The 21,864-nt window shown below is 47.9% G+C and overlaps 1 protein-coding gene across 5 annotated transcripts in view; it reads left to right on the top strand.

Moving 5' to 3' along the window:
* The window catches only part of LOC311438726 (coiled-coil domain-containing protein 134-like), a 38,913-nt gene that overhangs the window by 13,364 nt on the left and 3,685 nt on the right, over positions 1-21,864 (top strand). For 2 of the 5 annotated variants that reach the window (XM_084523498.1, XM_084523499.1), the window contains exons 12-29: positions 92-192; positions 1,140-1,281; positions 2,321-2,432; positions 2,793-2,853; positions 4,096-4,193; positions 5,004-5,178; positions 5,289-5,436; positions 5,999-6,271; positions 9,325-9,490; positions 10,712-10,816; positions 12,529-12,639; positions 13,220-13,401; positions 15,315-15,396; positions 15,598-15,803; positions 16,540-16,621; positions 18,634-18,740; positions 19,580-19,711; positions 20,045-21,646. In XM_084523498.1, the coding sequence (XP_084379624.1) occupies positions 92-192; positions 1,140-1,281; positions 2,321-2,432; positions 2,793-2,853; positions 4,096-4,193; positions 5,004-5,178; positions 5,289-5,436; positions 5,999-6,271; positions 9,325-9,490; positions 10,712-10,816; positions 12,529-12,639; positions 13,220-13,401; positions 15,315-15,396; positions 15,598-15,803; positions 16,540-16,621; positions 18,634-18,740; positions 19,580-19,711; positions 20,045-20,320 (2,559 nt within the window). In that variant the 3' untranslated portion in view covers positions 20,321-21,646. Of the gene's footprint in view, positions 1-91; positions 193-1,139; positions 1,282-2,320; positions 2,433-2,792; positions 2,854-4,095; positions 4,194-5,003; positions 5,179-5,288; positions 5,437-5,998; positions 6,272-9,324; positions 9,491-10,711; positions 10,817-12,528; positions 12,640-13,219; positions 13,402-15,314; positions 15,397-15,597; positions 15,804-16,539; positions 16,622-18,633; positions 18,741-19,579; positions 19,712-20,044; positions 21,647-21,864 lie in introns of those variants that run through there. The other 3 variants (XM_084523500.1, XM_084523503.1, XM_084523501.1) reach the window with 3 other exon arrangements.

Raw genomic sequence — 21,864 nt, 5'->3', positions numbered from 1 at the left:
AAATGTTCTTCTCCTCCTGCTGGTACCAGGGAAGAAAGCCATTTTGTCTGACAGCGAACACAAGATTTTGAAGAATTCTGTCCTTTAACAGGGTGATCTCCTGTTCCCAGTGTCTCAGAGCCTTAGCAGAGTTTCTCAGAGACAGGGCCAGCTCTTGCTCAACACCCTGGAAAGTTTCAGAAGTGCTTGCAGGTGAGGACAAGGGAGGAATGCGGGTGGGTAGTATGTGTGTCTGTCCATCTGTCCGTGTGACCGAGTTCTTTTACCAAACCTACCACTGAAATACCACAGGTGGGTTCAATTCATGGCACTTGTCAGTGAAACAACAGAAGGAGGGATATGTAGTAACAGTGAACATTTTGTGACACCTGTATGTGTCTGCTAAGAAATTTCACTCAGACCTAGAAGCTTCTTATTTTGGCCAGTGAAGAACTGCTTGGAAGTTCTTCACTGTGGGAAGGTATGTGTGCAGCTTATTCCTGTGCCATCATCTGCCCCAGATGATGACCTTGTTATTTGCTCACGTCTGTAACCTGTTACTGCAAGTGGGTTTATAGTCACCGACTTTTCCCGTTTTGCTGTGTGAGAGCTCTCTCTCAACCCCTACCTGCACAGGAAAAGGTGATAGATGAGTTTGGGTATGAAACCAGATCTGCTGTTAGGCGAGTCTGGTCACCATGGTTATTTTGCCTTGCATCACTAATGTTTGGCTTGGCTGAGAGAATTCAGTCAGAAGATGTCCCTGTCTGTGGTGACCCAGTCTCTTGGGATGGTGCTGAAGGTTGTCATGGTTTTTGGATGAGCTGAGTTGCCCTCAGTCTGATTTTCACAAGGTTTGCTGCATTGTGCTCTAGGCACTGTGGCCTGGCTGCATAACTTCACTGTTGTGGTAATAGTGCCTCCCACAGCAGATATTTTATTCAGAGAAACTAAGTCTTCCTTTCCCAAAGTGTGGTCATCTTGTGCAACACTGCTGACTTTTAATAGCTTCACCCAAGAGGTAGCTCCGTGTTATTGCCCATCAAGTGTCTGTGGGGTCCTTCGTGGTGAAAGTTTTGGTGGAAATGCAGTGTCTCCTGGCTTCCTTTACAGAGTGAGGAGGATTCCTCTCTCCTCTGGTACCCGCTGTGTGTTTGTAGGTTAGCAGTGGAATTTCAGACTGACCCCATGGCCCAGGAGAACGCTTTCACTGCCCCTGGCTCGGAGAGCAAAGAGACGCTGAGCAACTTCTCTGAGTTCCTGCTGAGGATCTGTGACAGTCTCTGCATCCCCATGGTCATGGTAAGGCCTCTTTTGGACTTGATCTATTCCTTTAAACTTGGTCTATTCCTTATGAAAGGTGCCCTCAAGCACCACCAGTAGGTGGTACAGGTCTTACGGGGAAGAGATCATGTAGAGTAAACCCAGAATAGCTGTGACGTTTGCCACCTCTCCAGAGCAAAATGTGGTATTACATAGTTCGTGCAAAATGGGAGTATTTAGTCTCAGGGGGTGGAGAAATTCTTAAAGTCTCCATGTAGATGGCAGTGTCTTTCCTCAGACCGTGCAATCCCCATAGCATGCCTGCCATGTTATCTAATACATGGCAGCCCTGTTGCAAACATGGAGTAAATTTTACTAGTGCTTTGCCACAGGTTCAGGTATGGATCCTTGCAGTTGCTGTGGGGGCTTGGAGATGTTTTGGTTTTATAACCAGTCTGCTGGTAGGCAGCTGCAGGGGCACTGCTGTTGTCAGCCCTAAAGGGAAGGTGCAGTGCGTGTCCAGTTTGGCAAAGCTGGAGACAGAGTGCTGCTTCTTGCTCATTGGATTCGGGTAAAAATTAATGAACTGTGGTAAAATTGTCCAGTGATCTTCTGCAGGAGTGAGCTGAGTCGTTCTATTCCAAATGTTTTAGTGCTGGACTCTGTGGAGAACTCAAATGCCTGTTCGCCACTGCTCAGTAAAACTCTACATTAAGTGTTGCTGAAGTCAGCTGCACTTAAGTATATGTCCCGTGGTGTATGCCATGCTGCAGAACTGGCCATCAGACCTGCAAGAGCAGGGTAATGTGGGCAGTAATGGGGCCTGACTGGTTGCCAGCTGGAGGCAGGAAAATGTTTCATGTTTGCTGTAATGCCTTGCAGTGTTAGCAGCGTAGCTCATAACATCAGCTGAGGGGAATGTTAGTTGCTTTCAAAGTGCTACCAGGCGTTTTGGTAGAAATATTAAGCTATCTGTTTGGATTTAGGAAACTTCCTGAGAGGGCAGGAGGCAGGAAGAAAGCTGCTGCTTTCAGTGTGTATTGGATATCGTGCCTCTGAACCTTTATTTCTTCCACAGAACTACCTGGAAAGGGCTGTCAGCTCGTCAGTGATGGAGGTTTTCATCTCAGCACTGAATACCCTCTTTACCGTGGTGCCAAACATGCGGATTAAGTTCTCCAAAAAGCTGGGTATGGTGGTAGCGTGGGATCACGTTCTCTGTGCTGATTCTACCTCCTATGTACTCTGTATTCCTTGCTCTTTGCACACCAGTGACACACAGAATTCAGTTCCTCTCTTCTAAACATGTAGAGCTGTCAAATCTTCCCTTTTCCTTCTGAGCAGACAAAAAAACCCCTCAGATACTTTCCTACAAACCGAACTTGGAATAGTTTATTGTGGGGGAGATGGCCTAACACGTGTATTCTTACTGGTATGGCCTGCCTTGTTCACCAGGCTTGCATGGAGATAATTATGGCACCAGGCTACTATTTTTCTTTATCGTACATATTCTGTGCTCCTTTGACATTTCTGCCTTGCTTTCTGTCTAGCATCCTCCTCCTTCATCCGCCTGACGCTGGAGCTGAAGGCCAGATTTTGCTCTGTGCAAAGGTATTGTGCTATGTGAATTGTGAGTGAGGCAAAAATTTCCGGAGGGCAAAGCAGATCAGGCCTTATCTAATGCACCCGATTTAAGCAAGAAGGGAGGTTAAGAGACTCAGGAGTGGTTGTATCCTACAGCAAATTGTAAACACTGCCTTTGGAAAAGCTGGGTCTGTGAGAAGGGAGAAGCAGTTAGCTACGGGGAGGGGGAATTTTCACAGCTCTGCAAGAAGTCTGTGCTCCACTGTGAGCAGTGCAGAGATGAAGCAGTCTGAGTTTTGAAGAGTGGAGTTGGTGGGTGCTTTGTAAAGGAGCAACAGTAGCATCAGCTCCATCTGAGCTCTGGCTTCCAAGGCACATATCACCACTACCTTTGTTCCCTGGGGTGTGATAACGCGTAAGATGTGGGAGGGAGGAGGAAGACTTCAACAGGAGGCCTTGCAAAGGGTCTTCTGTAGCAGAGACTACGATTTCTAGGTTGAGTAACACTGGGGGAGTCTCCCTTCTGCTCTGCAGAGATGTTTTACCTCCTCTTCCCTGTGACTGTATCTCATTAAAAGAGTAAACAAAATACACTGCACCCTCATCCAGCTTAGCACCGTGGAAATTAAAGTGGGGATGTCTGTGCCTGTGGGTGGTGTGTGGGGAGTGACCTACGTCTCTAAATACAGTAGTGTGAGGCATCAAGGATGCTATGGTACAGCGCGAAGATGTTTATGTCCTATTCTGCAACAAAATAATTGGAGAGAGTAGTTAGAAATAGAGCTGTTCTCACCCTTTTAGGCGATATTCTATTGACATTCTTCATGGTTCATCCCTGGAAACACCATGGTGCCAAAATCTTTCACACCGGCAAACTCCTCACCAGTGTTTGTCAGTGAAATTAGATATTGGGAGCCACCCTCATACAGCATTTTCTGCAAAGTTAGGGGTCCTGCCCTTGCAGGACTTCATGCGAATACATGATATGATGATTGTGAGAGTACCCCACTGTATTCATATCATCCCAAGGCGTCTGGAATTGCTCACTGTTGTCACCACTGCTGCATCTGCCACATCTGTGAGCTGACTGTTCTTTGGGAGCTCTTGATTCTCCTGGAAGCCTGGGTTGGTTCCTGGAGTCCTGCTATGATGGCAGGTGCTTGAACATGACCAGCCAGTAAACTGAAGTTTTGGCAGGCAGTGTGTGATAGTGGAAGTGTGAAGAGGATGTTTCTAGCCTTCTTTGCTGTATCTTTCTGCTCTTCACAGTAATCCTGCCTTGAATCAGGCCTGTTCCAGATTCCTCTGCAACTTGTGCCTGAGCCTTTACTCTGCCACAGAGAAGGAGAGAATTTCTGCTCAGGAAGGCAAGTGCAGGGAGGGAGACACATTGCTTCATTTAGGTTGAGGCCCTGCCAGCCTCTATTTAGGCAAAGGGGAAAAAGAGGGGGGGGCAAAGAAAGGAGGAGGAAAGGGGGGGGGGCACATATAAGCTCTATTTAAAGATATTTTTCTAGCTTTTTTTAAAGCTGATCTACTGAGGAGATAACTGGCAAGAGAATGCCTTTTGAAGAGTTTGACTCTAGTTGAATGAGCGTTTCATGTGCCTGTGGTTTACATGGTGACATTTATTAGCACAACTATGCATGGCTTAATTACAATGATATTAGTTGCCAGGGTCACCCTTATCTGGTGATAAGGGTCCTTTTTTTTCCTCTGTTGTACTCTATTTTCCTGCCTATACTGCAACTTTCCATGTTAGGTAAGTCACAAATAAATAAGATGAAAGTTTCCACATCACAAAAGCCACTTTTTCCCCTAGCAGTGGTTGGTCACTGTAGTGGCAGCATCAGCAAAGAGCTGGGAACCTCAAACAGAAGTCTCTTTTTATCCTCAAAGCCAGCTCTGTTAGATCAGGTCTCACACCTCCATTCATTCCAAATCATGGACGTGCTCTTGCTGCTTCATGCACTGTATGCAGACTGGGGTAGTAAGCTGCCTTTGATATTTCTTACATCAGGAGCTTCACCAGTTTAATATGATTGAGTTAAAGGCAGACAGGTGCTTCGATTCTCCCTCCTTTCCCCCCCCCTCCCGCCCCATTCCTCTCTGCTTATGCCTCTCTGCTATTACGTTCCCCATCATTGCCTGCCTGCTCATATTAGTTTTATGTTTAGAGCAAGAGATGTCTGAGCTCCTGCAGAAGGCTTTGCCTCAGTTAAACTACACAGTTGCTGAAAGCCTTCTCCTCCTGGCTGAAAACCCAGAGGCTTTCTCCTTGGATCAGTCCCTTTGCAGCCACCAACACTGCTTCATACTCCTCTCGTACTTTGCCTACACCCTTGGGGACAGGTGAGCCACGAGCATGCAAGGCAAGTAGTTATGTGGCCGTTACAGACCATGTATCAGTAGGTAAAACATGTCTGATTTAATTGTTTCCACTCCAATCTCCTTGCCTGCAGGTTTGTCCCAGAAGCAGAACTGTTTCTAGCCATAAGAAATTTCCTCCTGTCAGCACAGGACCGTGGAGACTGTCCCCCTCCATACATACTCAGAGCTGTGCTTTACCTCCTTGCCGTTTGTCAGGACAAAGGCAAAGGCCTGGACTCGGTAAAAGATTTCATTCCTACCTGTTGGACCCATTTTACTGAAACTGAGGTTCCCCCCTGCTCCTGTCAGCCCTCCTGCAGAAAGTATTTTGGTATGTGTGGTGAGTAATGAATGAGTGGAGAGTGTGCAACGCATATACACTCTGGAAAGTTAACTGTGAAAAGCCACTAGGGGATAGGAATTTGATTGAGTAAACTCGTGGCTGTGTGGGAAGTGTAAATGTGTTGGATAGGCTGTAAATTCACATACAGAATATTACAAATTTCATAGCTCGGCTCTCCTGAACACATCCACAGCCTCTGCAGCAGCCTTTCTAGTGTTCCCATATGGCTCTTTGCTGCTGCGCAGCTTTGAGCACTGTATAAAGCCTACAAGTTTCTTAGCCTTTGTGATGCAAATGGGCTTCACAAAATGATGTTTAACTGATATATTTGATTGGCTACTAAAAGGGCTGTGTGACTGCTTTTAACAATAAACATCGCTTCAGCTTTTGGATATTCACTACCCAGTGGTTATTTTGTTCTCTCTCCCCCTCTCCCTTTCCCTCCCACATGCTTAACAGAGGTCCTTGTGTACCATAAGGAGGATCCTGGATAATCTCCCAGATCTGGGCTTGGTCTACGTTCACTGTCCTCTCCTGCTTGAATTCTTCCTGCGCTACCCTGAACTTATGGGGAGATTTGGACACCAGGTTCTACAGCTCTGGTTTTCCTGGGAAGACTGCAATCAAACCAAGACTGAAGGAGCTGGTTTTGGCACATCTGATCAGCTGAACAGTGCTAACCCTTTACTTCCCATTCTGAAGAGCAATTCCAGCATTTTGCTCATTTTACTGGTATGCGACTTTCACAAGGACAGGCTGTCATCCTGGCTTTAATTTTGGGGGAGCATGTAGGGCTTTTGGGCTATTAAAGCACTTAGTGCTGTTCTGAGGCCCATGTCTGCATACCCAGGCCTCCAACTCACAGACAAGCCTGATATGGAAAATGGGATCGTGAACATGTGTTAGCTCTTTTGGTTATCCATCTACTGTGATGGAAAGGGAACTTTTGGGAGCTGGCTAGGAAGGAGCCTGAAGGGTGCTGCTGACGTATTCCATGAAATAAAATCATGGGCTTTTTCCTTTCTCTATCCCGATACACAGATGGAGAGTCTAGAGCCTTCTGTGGTAGCCTTTCAAGAAACTGCTTTGCTAATTTGGGAGCAACGGTGTACTACTAGTAGATGAGAAGGATATGAGGAACAGAGAGCTTTCAAAAAGAAGCAGGAAGAGAGCAGGTCTCAAGGGCATGGGTTTCTGTTTGCTTTTTTTATTTTGTTTTTAACTGGAGAGTCTTGCCAGATTGTTTTGCAGTACTCTGAGTTTTTAGGACTGCAAATAGCACATTGTATTGCTCTTAAAAGATAAAATACAAAACCTAGAATGGGGAGAATTAATGAGTATAGGGGAGAAAGAGGCCTTGCAGTGGTAGAACAGGTGTTTTGCCATTAGCTGGTGTAATGAGCTCTGTCGATCTATACAGTCATGAGAGAATTTGGGTGCCGATGGCTGCTCAAGGTCTTCTCTCACTTCCCCCTCTCCCACCTGCCCTGTCACCCTTCCCCATCGGTGGCCACTTGTCCCACGATTTTTTAGCCAGTCTGATAAGCAAATACTTGTTAGTATTTCCACATGAGAACGTTATATTTACCTTTAAGGGAAAAGCTAACAGCTGTGATGTTTCTTCTGCAGCCTGTTACACTAGGACCTTGGTAGTTTCTGTACACGTTTCTGCATATCATGGAGAACAGAAAGCCATATCAGCAAACAGTGAAGAAGCCAGGTTTGATGCTGAGTGGGCACCTGTGAGGCATTTCAGACTGGCAGGTGTTTGTTCTGATCTAAGACGCTCTGAAGTACATTTTCATATCCTGGGTTATGGAACTGATTGCCAGGAGGGCTGTTGTGTAGGACAGTTCTTGAACAGTCAGGGCGATATTGCAGAGCAGCTGCCAGTATCCAAGTGTTTGATGCCATTGCCAGAGCAGTAGTAAAGGTGATCGATGCGTTGACAGAGTGCAAACGAATTCAGAAGTGCCCCAGGAAATGCCTCTGCCCTATTACCTTTGGCAATAGTTCTGGAGCTATCACTCCACAACCTAAAGCAAGTGTACAGGTCGCAGGTCTGCCACTGCACAAAAGGGAAACAGTGACTCCTCCTCTCAATGGTACAGCATTCCTACTGTCCCCTTTTCTGTCCTGCCACCTACTCTTGCAGAAATAAATTAATTTAGCTCTGTCCTACTCTTTAAAGTGAGTCGTAATAAATCACAGGCTTTGACAGTTTACCTCTCAGCTGGGGAAGGGCATAATCAATCTGAATTTAGATGGCCTAATAAACCAGTGCAATATCCTGAAATAAATATACTGTCAGATATAAACAAAACTTACGAGGTGAACAACCTCAGCCTGAGAATCCACTAGTAAAATGGAAAAGCCTCTGCATGGTGGAGTGAAACAAAAATTAATGTCCTTCCAAGGATGATATATTTGCTTATCTGCTTTTAATAAATGCCTGGATTAGATGGAACAGATGGTTGGTGGCTTCATCTCAGACCTTGAGCTCCTGAGTAGGAAGGAAAATGTCAGCACAGTGATGTGTATAGCAGGACTGGGAAGGCTGTGGGCCTTGGTTAGCACTGTTTGGTGCTGTGTATGTTTACCTGGGAATGAATGTGGTAGTGATCACACATTGGCCCACTTGTCTTCATGCTCCATATCTCAGCTGATCTCTCGGGGAATGGAGGCAGGCTGAATGACATGAGATTACGCATGAATTAGGCAGGAATTAAGTTCAGAGCTGGAGAGGTGTAGGTTTTTTGTTTGCTTTTCTTTTTTTTCTGGCACAGAGCCTGTTCTTACCTTAACTGCTTTCCTTAGGCAGAGGGACCCAAAGCCCTTTCCTCTCCATCATCCTGGCCTGGATGCATGACTACCGTGTGACAGGGGAAGGGAGCTGGAAGAGGCTCCGGGCAGGCTGTGGGCTTGGTAACATTGCTCAGATCAGTTTTCTTTCCTGTTTACCTCTTTCTGCTGTGCTGTTTGCAATGCAGTAGTCAGGACTACTGGGAGAAGAGAGGAACGGTAGCGCTGATGTAATTTATGTTGAGGCTATCACAGTATGTCAGCACTGCAGGCCGTTTCATGCCTTGCCTTTATGGAGCTGCATCTATACATGCTGTGCAGGTGAATTTAATGTTAAACACCTTAGCAACAAAGTATGCCCAAATTTAGGCTACTGGCTGTGGGATTTAGCTCAGAGACTCCAGACAGAGCTCTGTATTCCAGAGGAAGGCTTGTGGGCTGGATGCTCTCCCATTTTCAGGGACTGAGTGATTGCTTGTCTGGTTTATGTACGTTTCATACAGTTTAGCTGTTATGTTGCTACTGCAGATAGTAGGCTGCCAGCCTGAGACTCCTGAAAATGAGTAATTATGGACTGACTCAAAGCTTGATTTTAGGTAAGCATGTTAATATGCAGCCTGATTTTTCAAAACAACAAGGACAGCGGCAGTGCCAGAGGCTCCGCATTCTCGGAAACAGGGCCCTGGCTTTGTGCACTCGTTTTTGTAAAGCCTTGACCCTAAACATACCTTTCCCCCATCCCTGTGTGCTGGATGGGGGTTACATAGCCAAGTGCATTCTTTAACAGGGTATTATTCAGAGATGCCTATCAGAAGAGTGTCTGTCTGCTTTATCAGTGCTCCGTTTAATCAGGACGTACTTAGTCTGCACAACGCTTTATTCGGATGTTTCCCATGACTCCAGATGAGCATAGTGGTATTAAATAGCAGTGACTTCTGCCTAATCAGGGCAGAATGGTAACCTGTGTGTTGCTTCCCTCCCAGGACCTGGTCTGCTCAAGCCCTGTGGAGGTGGCTCAGAAGGTGTTGGTGACTCTGAGGACCTTCCTGGAAAGAAGTGAGGACGCCCTTGTCTGTGACCTCCTCCGGAGCCGGTTCCTGCAGATTCTGCAGCAGCTACTGGTAGAGAGTAGCTCAGCTTCCTTACAAGGTGGCTCCCCTCTTGGATTTGGCTCTTTTTGTACAATCAACTAGCAGGGTAGATGGCTGAAGCTATGTAGTCTGGGATGAAGTATCCCTTTTGCCTCTCTCTGTGCTGGACAGCTGGGTGAGCCTGAGTGCAGATGGCTCCCAGGGCACAGAGGCTGGGAGCAGAGATCATCTGAATCATTCATGACATAGATCCTCACGCGGGATCTCTGATATTACCAGATTTCATAATTCTGTTAAATCACAAACATATAGCAGGGTTGTGACTGGGGGAAATCTCTCTTTTCCTTCCTGACCCTGGCTGTAGAGTGGGGACTGTTACCCAGTCGCAAAAGGTGCTGTGCAAAGCAGCCCCTGAGGCTGAACTGAAAGGGGGAAGCAGTGCTAGGATGTCCTTGGCTCCCTTGGGATAGGGGTCCGCCACAGCTTTTGCTAGCTCTTGAGGGGGACGCTGACGCTTCTTGCTCTGCCTTGCTCTGTTTGGAAGTTTGTCTGGCCAGCAGCTGGGATGGAAGCATGAGAGGGACAGTGATTTTGCCTTCTCTCCAGCAAAGTCAGGTAGGCTGGAGAAGAGGGGGTGTTGAAGGTAGGAGTGTGATACAGCATGAGATAGACAAGATTATGGATAAAGAAAGCAATGTTGGCTTCTGCTAGATCTGTCGTGTTGGGAATTGTGCACATCTGGAGTTGTGGTGTCCCTTTGTTGCTAATCTAGGAGTGCCAGGTCTGGGGGAAGGCAGATTATCCATTTCCTGCTGCAGGAATCAGACCTTTTCCTCCAAACCACTTGTGATGGAGACAGGACACTGGGCTAGAGGGTTTTTTTTTGCAAGATTAGAGCCCTTCTGCTGCATCTGATATTCACAGCTCCACTTGATACTGCATCTTGAACTCATTAGTGAGGGTATTGGCAGCGTCCTCCAGAGAGCCAAACACCAGATGCACCCTGGCAACAAGACTTATTCCTAGCACACGGGCAGTTCTCTGCGAGGTCTGGGGCAAAGAACTCCAGGAGGTTTCTTGCATACAGACCTGCCTGGTCCAAAGGGGCTGTAGAGATGAGAATGAGGTCAGGAGGGTATAGCTGTGTGTCTGTGTGGAAAGAGAGGAGAATGCTTTCTCCTCTAACTCACCCTCATTCCTAAGCTGCAATTGTTGGCACACTGTAAGGTAGAACAGTTTGGAGTTCACTGACAAGCTAACCTGCCAGTACCCTTCTTAGCTAACAGGAACCTGCCCATTTTGCTGAGCCTGCTATTCCTGGTGCAGCTGCGGAGCAAGGGCATGAGGGAGCTGGACAGCACAGACTTCAAGCTGCTTCACCAAGGTGAGTCTGTGCATCCTTTTCTTCCAGGAGGATTTGACCTTGGTTGGTTGTTCCGTAAGATGATTAGGGGCTGGCTCTTCATCTTTTGAAAGAAGCTGTGCCTTGCATCACACTTACCATTGTTTTAAGATACGTTCATAGCCAGAGTGTTGCAAAGAGCCCTGGCTACCAGTTTAGGCAATAAAACACTTTTTCTGCCTCTTGCTTTTGCAGCATATTTGTTGTTTGAAAACCCCACAAGGTGGCCAAAGCGTTCTCATGGCCATGACATGATGTCAGAGTCTGTGAGTGGTTCTGGCTCGGCATACGATGGCATTGCTGATGTGCTTCCTGAATCACCCTTCCCTGCCCTCACCTGCTAACACAGGACTGAGGGGTTCAGCCCCCAGAGGTGTCCTGTGAACCAGCCGGCAGGGACCGGCAGCCCAGGGAACCCAGACTTTCCCTGCAGCATGAATCCAGACTGTATTGGTCCCAACCAGCTGCAGGACTTGCCCACTCCACCCCAGAGACAGAGGAGAGGGGTATGTTTGTTTACTGCACATGCTCTGGCCTGCTCATCTGCTGATCCTTAGCTGATGACTTCTCCCTTCTTACTTGGCGACTGGAGATTAAGGCAGGCCATGAATGAAGAATAGATACTAGAGGGGTACTCAGCTGATCCGTCCTCTCATCTCTTTCCTCTCATCTCTTTCTGCTCTGTCAAATTGATTTGTACAGCAGACTTTGAAGGACTATCCCTTTCAATTTGAAATGTTCCATGTTGCAGGGCTGTCTGTGCTGCCCTTGTAAAGAAGCAGCGTTTCTCAGACACTCATTAGCGGAGGGAACTGGGGGCGTGGAAGAAGCATGTCATCTTTATAGCAGCCCTTCTTAGCCTCTGTGACTTCAGAGCACAGCTTAGCTGCTCCCAGAAGTCACAAGCTCCCTTTTCTCTTGCTTTCTGCTCTTTTTTTAATTTTTTTTCCCCCAGCACAACTCTGTCTCTTCCCCAGCACCCCCTTCATTCCCTGCTTTCCTCCCCAGGCTATGTTCGTGAGGGGAGGGCACTCTTCTCTGATGCAGCCTGCAAACCAGCTCGTAGATGGAAGGTTGTAGGGAGACACACTGATGTGTGTTTTTTGAGAATTGCTTATTCAGAGTGTGAGCTCTTCAAAAGATCTCCTATGACAGTTCTGCTGAGCCCTGCAGTCCTGGATTTCCCTCCCAGACTCTTGCTAAACACTGTGCCTAAATGCCTGCTGCTTACAACAAGCGTGGCACGTTCATTACTTGAGTGAGCAGTGGCTGTGAGCGTGGAGGAGCACAGCTCTCCCTGCCATCCCCTGCTCGGGCTGTCTGTCTCCATGTGAAATGGGCACATGGCTGCTTATGGTCCACCCAGTATTAGGATCAAACTGGTTCTGTGGAAACAGGTACCATATCTAAGAGTCTGTAGCGCTTGGATTCATTACTGCCCAATGTATAAGCCTTTTAATATACTCCTTTCTGTTGTCTTTTGTTGTTTTTCTTTTCTCCCCTCCCCATTATCACCCTCCACTGCATCGTCTTGGTCTAAAACAGACACTCTGCTTTGTCTGTACCCTGCTCTGTTTAATTTTGTTTCACATTGTGTTGCTCTTGTATGAATTCCCTCCCCACTGGCAGCTCCTTTCTTGTGCTGAGGTGCTGTGTCGTGTTGGTGTCCGTGTTACACGTTCTTTTGTTTCCAGTCAGCAACCTCTGCGGGAAATGCAGGCCGAGAGACACCGACCTCCTGCAGCCATCCTTGAATTTTCTGTACTGGAGCCTTCATCAGACAACACCTTGTAGTCAACAGAGAGGTGAGGCAAGACTGTATTGATTGCCAAGTTAATCTCTGCGAGGCTGTAGCTTGGGCATGAGAGATTGTACACTAACTGCCTCAGCAGGTGAGGTGGATTTTTCCACTTTAGCATCGCAGTTAACAAACAGCACTTTGTGTTTGGGACCATTTATTTATTTATTTTCAGGGCGAGGGCTTTGTTTTGTTTTTGCTGCCTTCTGATAATTCAGGAATCGGCTGCTGGGAGACAGAACCGCCGTATTTTTCTGATTCAGAAAACTCAGCGGTGGGGCTTCGGTGCCTGGCTGACGTATCCTGGTATTGCCGTGGTTCAAAAAATTAAACAATAATAGAGACAGCTATAACCAACCTCCTAGCTGTGTCAGCTGAAGGCTGGTCATTTTATTAGCTGGCCAAGCGGTCGCTCATGCTGCGGGAGATGAATACGGGTGTAGCAGGACAGCCTTAGGTTGATGAGCCGTGGCAGCTGAGGCTGCCTGACCGCAGCAGGGGTGTGCTCTGCACTTCTCTTCTGCTTGTCAGGCTGGCTTAACCTGTGCCATCCCACCAACCTCTCTGATGATGTCTCTCCTACACAGCAGTGGCTGTGCTGCTCTCCAACATGTCCTTGCTAGAGCTCCTCCAGAAGGTGTTGGAGTGCACCTGGACGAGGTCCTTTCCCTCTGAACCTGCCTACCTGTCACCTGAGGATGCCTTGCTGTGCTCCGGATGGCTCTTGGCTGCTTCCCTCCTAATTTATCAGCATCGTTACAACGCCGAGGTTAGATCCATTCTAGTGTTCAGATCCAGGGACTGGCTAAACCTTAAAAAAAAAAAAAAAACACCACACAAATACTTTTTGTGGTTTGCTTTGGCCTGGAATCTGTTTGTCTTGGCTGCTTTACTGCTACACATTATTCCTTTCTGCACCTCTCCAGCAGGACTGGAAGCTAGCATGTTGCTGGAGGATGAGACACAAATCATTTCAGAGTTATGGATGGGCAGAAATCTTGAGGGGAAAAATGCATACCCAACTCTCCTGGTCCAAATCACTTTACTCTTCCAGACAGCGCAAAATAAACTTTACAGCTTTTCTTCAGGGAAACCTGGGGGTGTGATGCACAGCTCCCATGTTATAAACTGCTTATTTGGTACTAAAACAATCAATAGTAGAACAGTCACTATCCAAACCTATTACTGGCAAATAAATTCTTAATATTAGCAAGCTTGTATGGATGTGGGCAGCTGTCATTGTATTTGATGCTTTGCAGTCCAACGACAGAGCTGAGCTGGAGCTGGCAGCTGCTATTAGAATGACAGGTTAGAGGGAATGGAGCACTTCCTAAAGCCAACCCAAGGGAAAACGTTGCCTTTTGGAGTAACTACCCAGGCCTGTCTCCCCTTTCTTAACATGGAGGTAAACAGCATGCCATGAGTTTTGAGCTCTGCTTCTGCAGTTACGCCCAGCAGAGTGTGTTCTTTGGTGCACCTACTCGTGGATGATAAAGCCACTTCAAGCACATGGGTGCACCTGCACAGATAGGCAAAAATTGGTTTTCTATACTGAGGGAAGATTTCTTCCAAGAGACCAAACCAGAACAAGTCTGTACCTGTTACTGCATGGATGTGCTGCCTCTGGTTAAGTCTTGCAGCATTGGACTTGCATGGGCTGTCAGCTGTGTGAATGCATGGGAAAACCTGCCTGCCCCTGCTCTGGTAACTGCTGTGCACAATTTTTCTTCTTAGTTTTCAACTCAGGGCTGTGTCTGAGTGGTCAGTGTTGTGCCAGTCCCAAAAGGGACTTGCTTCAAGTGGCTGATGTCAAGTTTCATCTTTTGGAAGCCATTCTCTCAGCTCATATGGATCCTTGAAGTGCAATCATTTAGTGGCTTATAAACCTGTTATTTGGCCTCATCAGTACCTTACTGGCTTGATGTGCTATGGTGTCCAATCCAAAATCCTTCTTGCACCAGAGATGTGGAAAGAAATTGCAGATACAGATGGCAAATGGAAGTGGTTGAAGGATGCTTCAGTCCTTCTAATCTCCAACATTTCTAAGCTGCAGTATTTCTAATCTTCTGCTGGAAGGAAGGAGAGAGGATAGGAGGAAGAGTCACTTCTGCTGTTTTCTGCTGCTCAGTACTGCTAAAGCTGCACAAAGCATCCTGGAGGCCCTAGCAGGGAGCCTTAGGCCTCTGTGACTGTGGGGTGATACCAGGCTGTCTCCCTGAGCTTGCAGTTTTATACAGGACAACAATGGCTCTGGAAAATGTGAATCACCCACATTCAGCTCAGGTGGGTGTTAATAATGAGGGCTTGACTGGCCCACCCAGCCTTGTGTCACAGCTGTTAGTGTTCCTGCTGGTGGCTTTAGCAGAAGCCATTGGATAAACACAGCTCATGGGTGGAAGGCTACTGAAGCCTTTGGCTTGCCAGTACTTAGACATGCAACCAGTGCCACCCCGTTACAGGAGGTGCTCCTAGCATTCCTATTGAACATTCCTCTCTTCAGAAAGGCAGTTTGGATGTCACAATGATATGACTTTCCTTTCTGGATCAGTCGGACTCCTGAAACCCTGTTGCTGTTCCCCTTTTTTCAATGGTTATCATGGAGTAATGTCTAAGGACTGAAAATACAAAAGGAAGCTTTTTACCTGGTCGAACCATTTTTTCTTGTATTTTTTTCTCCTCCAGGTTCACCAGACACTCACTCTAGACCTAACAGAAGTCCTGAATGCAATCATCTTCAGGAAGAAGAAGCCAGTCCTGCTGTTAGGTATTTTGTGGGGATTTGAGTGGAAGCGGTGGTTAATACCATGTTAAGGGCAGCAAGGGAGAACTGGTGACTATGGGATGGGGCGGTGCAGGTGCTGCTGGTAACCTGGAAGCTTTGGGAGTGCATTTTGTTTGCACAGGCACCAGCACACAGGGCAGGGGAGAGAAAAACACTGATACTAACGAGAGGCTCCCTGTCTAGTGAGCATCATGCAGTTCCTGAGAGCTGTCCTGCGACAAAACTTCTCCTCCTCCCTGCTGGTGATTGTCATCCAGAACACAGCCCAGGGTGCTACACAGCCGCAGCCATCACCGCTGGAGGATGCTGCCCTGCACCCCCTTGCCATGCAGCAGGTCTTCTCGCTTCTCGTCAGCCTGCAGAACCTTTTGGTGCATGTCTACCTGCAGGTATATAAAACACCAGCTTTGGGACAACGCCCATAAACTAACCTGAAGAGAAATCACCCTGGTGCAGAAGGAAACGGGTCTGCCTTTTCTTTGCTTCTGCCTGCATTTTCCACCCCTTGCAGACCTGTGATGAGGAGGAGGGAAAATGTTCTTGCTGCAGTTTGTGCAGCATGGTGCAGTGCGAAAGAAGGTAAATCAAGCTACGTGGTGCTTCCTGCTGCTGAACTAGACAGCTTAAACTCTATGTGCTGATGACAGTCTCTGTACCCTATCTCCTGCTCTGCAGGGACCCTGCAGTCATTGGGACTGTGAGGTGGGAAAAATGTATCAAATCCCAGCCCATTTCATACAGAGCTGGCGAGGTGCTTTGGGGGTAAAGTACCTTAGTTTGCATTTACTCACACAAGTGATGTTGGGCTCCAGGGGACAGTACATCGGTTTACATTTAACACCCTTGAGCAATGTTGCGCTCCTGCCTTTATTCTTTGGAGATTGTTACTTAATTTTTTTCATCTCTGAGTAAGTACTTCTGCCTTTGTCTGGCTCCTTGACATGACAGCTAATTTTCAGCGCGTTGCATCCTGTGAAGGAGATGAAAGCTGTTATTTTCCAGTGCTGCATGTTCTTCAGAGCCTGCCACTTCATGAATTTTCCTCTTGCAATAGCTTTTGACTGTTTGTATTTTCTTCTTTGTTGTTCCTCCTCTCCTCCCCCCCCCCCATCCTTGGGATTCCAGAAAGACTTGCTGCTTTCTCAAGCTGTGGTTGCCTGCCTGGAAACCTTACTGGAATACCTGTATGTGAAGAACCAGGATGTTGGTAAAGTCTTCCTGCCCTTCCTTCTCCTGGGTTTCCCTCCTGCAGTGATTTTGGGCTCTTTGATCTCCATCCAATAATGCCCTGGAGCAGATGTTTAATGAGCTTATGCCCAATAAGAAAATTTATTCGTATGCTCAAGGGTAATCTTACGTGCTTTGTGGGATGAAATCACGGTGCTTTGCTCCCCTTTAGGAGTGAGCCTTCACTTTGGCTCTGAGCATCAAGATGTTTTCCAAAAGAAAAAAAGGTCACAACCACCCCACACCCTAATGTGGTAAAAATGAAGGATTTAGGGACCGACGTAATATAGGAATAGTCTGTCAATTCCACCCCAATTTAGCAAACCTTTGGATCATAAAGATAGAAGGGGTAGGAAGGGAGGGAGGAAAGCTATGAATATGATTTGTCTTCCACACAGAGACATTTGGCCCTTAGGGATAGGAAGGGAGAAGAGGGTAGTAAATAGCCTTAGGAAATGGAAGCTGGAAATTCTAGATTTCCAGGGGCAAATGCAGACCTTGCTTTCAGGAGTCCGTGTCAGACTGAATGCATACCACGCTAGCTGTATAACAAAATATGACAGCATCGTACAGTCAGGGGAAGCGTAGACCCTTCTGCTCATTGTCAGCCTACAAAGTAGAGATGTTGTCTCTGATCTTAGAACAGAAAATTAGTTTTCTGTACCCTGACCTGTTCAAATCAGTCACGTAAACACTGAGCGAGAAGGGAACGGAGTGAATGAACACCAGACAAAAGGGACATTGTTGGGAGAGGGGAAGCTGTTGAATAAAAATGTAATACTGCCGATGAATGACAGCCAGTAGCTGAAGGGAGTCTGTTAAAAGGCGTGTTATGGGGACCTTCCACTGATCTGGGATTATGGTAACAAAATGTTTCAGTAGCAGCTGAACCCTTCACTTTGGCTGTCCAAATTCTTGCAGTGGTGCAGAAGCTCACAGCAGTGCTAACAAGTCTCCCAGGTGGAATGAGGGTTTTTAGTATGTTTGGCTGAAAGAAGCAAGAACATTGCAAAGGCTGAGGCCTGGTCTCTGCCTGTAGAAGCTTCCTCCTTTGAGGCTTTCTAAAACCCTCTCTTGGTCCAGAGATTCTTGCAGATGAGCAGAGCACGCTCAGTGCACAGCACTGGTACTTTCTCATTTCCTCCAGGGAAAAGACACCACCCTCCCCTTTCCAAACACTTTATGTGATTTTTTTTGGTGTTGCTTTACCACAGAAAAGATTGTTGTAGAGGCAATAGGGAGGTTATGCAGGTGCCAGTGGAAAAGGGACCTTTCTGAAAGGGTTCAAACCTGGTGGCCAAGCTGTAACAGGTTTTATCTGCTGACCTCTTGTAGTTGTCCATCCCCTGTTCTCAAACAGCAGTAAATACAAGGTAGTGCAAGTTAACTTTCGTGAGAGATTTCACACTGTCACAGCCAGTGACCTTGAGCCTTACCTCTGCTTATCTTACACGCTTTTAATTAAGAACATTTTCTCTGCTGGTTGTTTGCACTGCTGCCATCAGCCTGGCTGGTCCCTGTAGTACGCTCTCTGATGCAGACCCAGGCTCAGTTCGTGCAGCTTATGTTATAGGGCTTTCTTCATTCCCTGAAGAGTATTCGGCAGCTAAATAAAACCTCTGGTCAGGAAACTTGTCCTCATATTGAAACCAGAGGGTATATTTTTAAATCCTTGGGCTAAAGATATCCCCTCAGTATTTTATGACATGCACCCCAGGAGAAGGTTTCTCAACCCACACAAGCACAACGTTGGACAAAATGTATTCTGTTTAAAAAAAACTATTAAGCTTTTGTCCTCATGACTAAACTCTTGCCCAAAGAGTGACAGATTTAAAAGCAAGTAAGAACAGAGCAAAATGCCCCCTTGGTGTTTCACAGCTTGGGGTCTAGAAGAGAAAACATGGGTTCAGAACTGGAAGACTCCTTTTGCAGGCCCAGCCTGTCACTTGGCAGATTTTTTAAAGCAGTCTGTGGCTTCTCCTTCTCTCCCAGCACTGCACGTTGCTTCACAGCCCTGGCACCGATTCCTACTCTTGACACTGCTCAACGGGGGCCAGCAATCCGTTCTGCAGCCAGAAATTCTCAGACTCGTGACTTTGGTGAGCAGGGGAGGGGTGGGCTGTGCTCTGTTTTGTTCCTCTATGTTGGTACAGTGCATCTGGGTTGTTTACTGCAACTTGCCTCCTGTACATACACGGTCTCGGATACTACTGTGGTTTTGTCCGTCACTATATTTGTGTCCTGTAATAATTGTACTTTCAAGTGAACTTCCCTTCCACGCTGTGCAGAAACCGACTGCTCTAACTGAGCGCATCCTGTGCTTTTGGTGTTTTTGTAGCATTGGTTTAGATCACCTAGAGCCCCTGGGGAGGGGAGGGAAAGCCTACAGAGAACGTGCGGCTGCCGTTGGCAGTCTGGGAGCATGCTGTGGCTCATTGGAGAGCAGAGCTCTGCTTGGCATCACAGCTTCTCTCCCAGTCTTTGTCCTTACAAACCTGAATGTTCAGGTCAGGGAATTACCACAGTCTGTGACCCTGCTGCATGTGGGGCCTATGAGCAAGAGAGAAATTGTGCTCCTACCCAGCAGAAACACTGAGGATACTGAAGTCCTCATGGCAGCAGATGAGAGGAAGGGGTTATTAATGTGAACCTTCCACCCCCAAATACATGATGGGTCTGTGAATCTTTGTTATTCTTATTTCACTTTTAAAAGGTTACCTGGATTATTTCAATTTCTTCTTGACCTAAACTAAGTCTAGCTAGACCACCACCAACGTGGATATTTGCGCTGGTTCTGTCAGAAGTGGTATAAAAAAATCAGGCCTGTGGTTAGGGTGCTGCAACATCCCTTTGCATGGAAGAGGTCTTCCCAGGTGACGTGTCATTGTTGGAGCCTATGGGTTGTTCACTAATGCCTCTCCCGTTCATTTTGTTCAAGTTTGTGAGGTATCAGAGCAGCAATGTTATTTCTCAAAAAGAAATTAGCCTGATTCTTCGGGAAGCAGCAGAAGCCAACTTGCCAGAGCTGCCGGAGGCCACATCACGGGCACTTCACCTCTTCCTTCGTCAGGTAAGAAAGCAATGACTGTTTAGGAAAATGAGAAGGGAGTTCCCTAAGGGATTGCTTCAGCCTTTGATGGGGAGCCATAAGCTTCCTTTGAGGAGGTGATAGTAAGATGATGAGGAAACCTGCAGCTGCTAGCTTGGCCTGCTGCCTTGAGAGATGAGTAGTGAGATGGGGAAGTGAGCGATGCCAGCAGCTGCCTAAGCTGTGTCATCAGCGTTGTCGTGGGCCACTTGATCAAAGTTTGAAGTTTGAAGGTTGCTCTGTCGGGAGGGATGAAAGAACAAGGACAATAATTTGCTGTTGGTCTGGAAATCATTCCTGCTTCCGACTGCACAGGTTCAGAGCAGTCACTGTCAGATGGAGGCAGTGGAGGCAGGGACCATTCGGACCTTGCTGGAGCACCTTTCGGGACAGAGGAGCACCTGTGCAAAACATCAGGACATCGTGTATCCTTTTGCTGGGCTAAAGCCTTTGATAGGAGATGTGAGGGTGGTAGATGTAATAGAGATAGAAAGGGCACTTAATCTGCTGTTCCTGACCGTTTTTCAGCCAAAGGCAAACAAGAGTGCAAAAACTGGTGGTGGTTACTACAGCTGGCTAATTTTGGGATGAAATACCTCATCATCCCCAAATTTGAGAAGACATTTGGGAAACAAGGAGTCATTTGGGATGAAAGACAGCTCTCTGTACAGGGATTGCATTCATCTGTAAGGCAGAGATGACACAATGAAAGGGGAGCAGGCCGGGGCAGCCCTGACTTCAAAGCAGCAGCAATTCCTGTGTTGATTTCCCTGGAGGATGAGCAGCCACTTAACCTCCGTGTGCTAACTCACACCGATACGCCTGTAGAGTCACGGCAACCCAAAGATAACTCGTGCACTTTCAAAGTACAGCAAGTGTCCAGAAGCTGCCTGGTGGAGTTACCCTTAGCAGCAGAGTCCCCTGCTGAGCACTGACTCCTCCTTTTCTCCGTGGACGGGAGGGAGGGGTCACTCCCAGGTTACTTTTGGAGAAAGGGAGGGCCTGACGTACGTGCCAAATTCGGCATTTGTTTATTTCTGAAAATGTCAGCTTTTGCCTTCCTGTTTTCATCACGCTGCGTTGCCTCAGACAGGTAGCAGACACGGAGCTGGCCCCAGCAAGGGTTTCCTACAGGGTGGGGGACTTCCTCCATCGTGTCGGTGGGATGGCACCGTCATCAGCCGTGGGCAGGCCGTATGGAGGGTGAGGTGGCTGTTGCTGCTGGGAAACGGCTTGGCTTCACGCTCAACCCCCACGTCACGCCACAGGTCTGTGGTGGGGAGCACAGGGCTGTCCCAGAGCTCAGGTTCTCCTGGTGAAGGCTACACCAGCCCCGAGAAGTTCCTCCCTGCTGTGTGGCTGGTCTGTGCGGCAGTGAGGGAAGGTGGATGCTGTTACATTGCCCGCGTGGTCTGGTTGTGCTCACAGTGGTGGCCACCTCAAAGGGATAGTCGTGAGCATTGGAAGACAAAATCCTCTGGTCAACAGCGAGCTTTGGTGTCAGCTTTATCAGGAAAAAACGTCCTTTGGGCTCACCCACATGAATGTTTCCCAATGTTGGTGGGATTTCCGTGGTCTGGGAGGGGGTGTTGAGTGATGAACTCCTGTCTGCAGTGTGCCAAATGTGGGGACTGCGGTGTCTCACTGGAGTTTCAGCCGGGCTTGCCCTTTGGTTTCCACTCATGCTGACCACGACAGATGTCTGGGAGGTGTGGCGGTGTCCCTGGCACACATCGGAGACTGAACCCCGAGGAGTACGCGCAATGGGGCGACGGGGCAAGAGTGGGACAGGAGACCCCACGCACCTCCAGCGGCTGGTGGAGAAGAAGACGGACGAAGGCAGTCATTTGCAGCTCACTTTAAAAAAAAAAAAAAAAAAACATGTTGAAAATTGTTCATAAAGCCCTGTTTCTGAAACGGGGCCTCTCTGTGATGTCTGTGGGGCTGCTGCGGGGCCGGTGCCCGTCAGGAGCCCCGAGCAAACACCTCGGGGCACGGCTGGCACAGGCTGGGGGGCGCCCCGCGGGCGGCAGCAGCGCCGCTCGCCCCGCAGCCGGGCGGAGCGGGACCGGCACCGGGACCGGGACCGGGACCGGGGCCCCCCCCGGCGGTCCCGGAGCGGCGATGCCGGGGCC

This window comes from Aythya ferina, assembly GCF_964211825.1.
Source record: "Aythya ferina genome assembly, chromosome: 1".
Lineage (NCBI taxonomy): Eukaryota > Metazoa > Chordata > Aves > Anseriformes > Anatidae > Aythya > Aythya ferina.
This window is presented reverse-complemented; position numbering and strand designations above follow the sequence as displayed.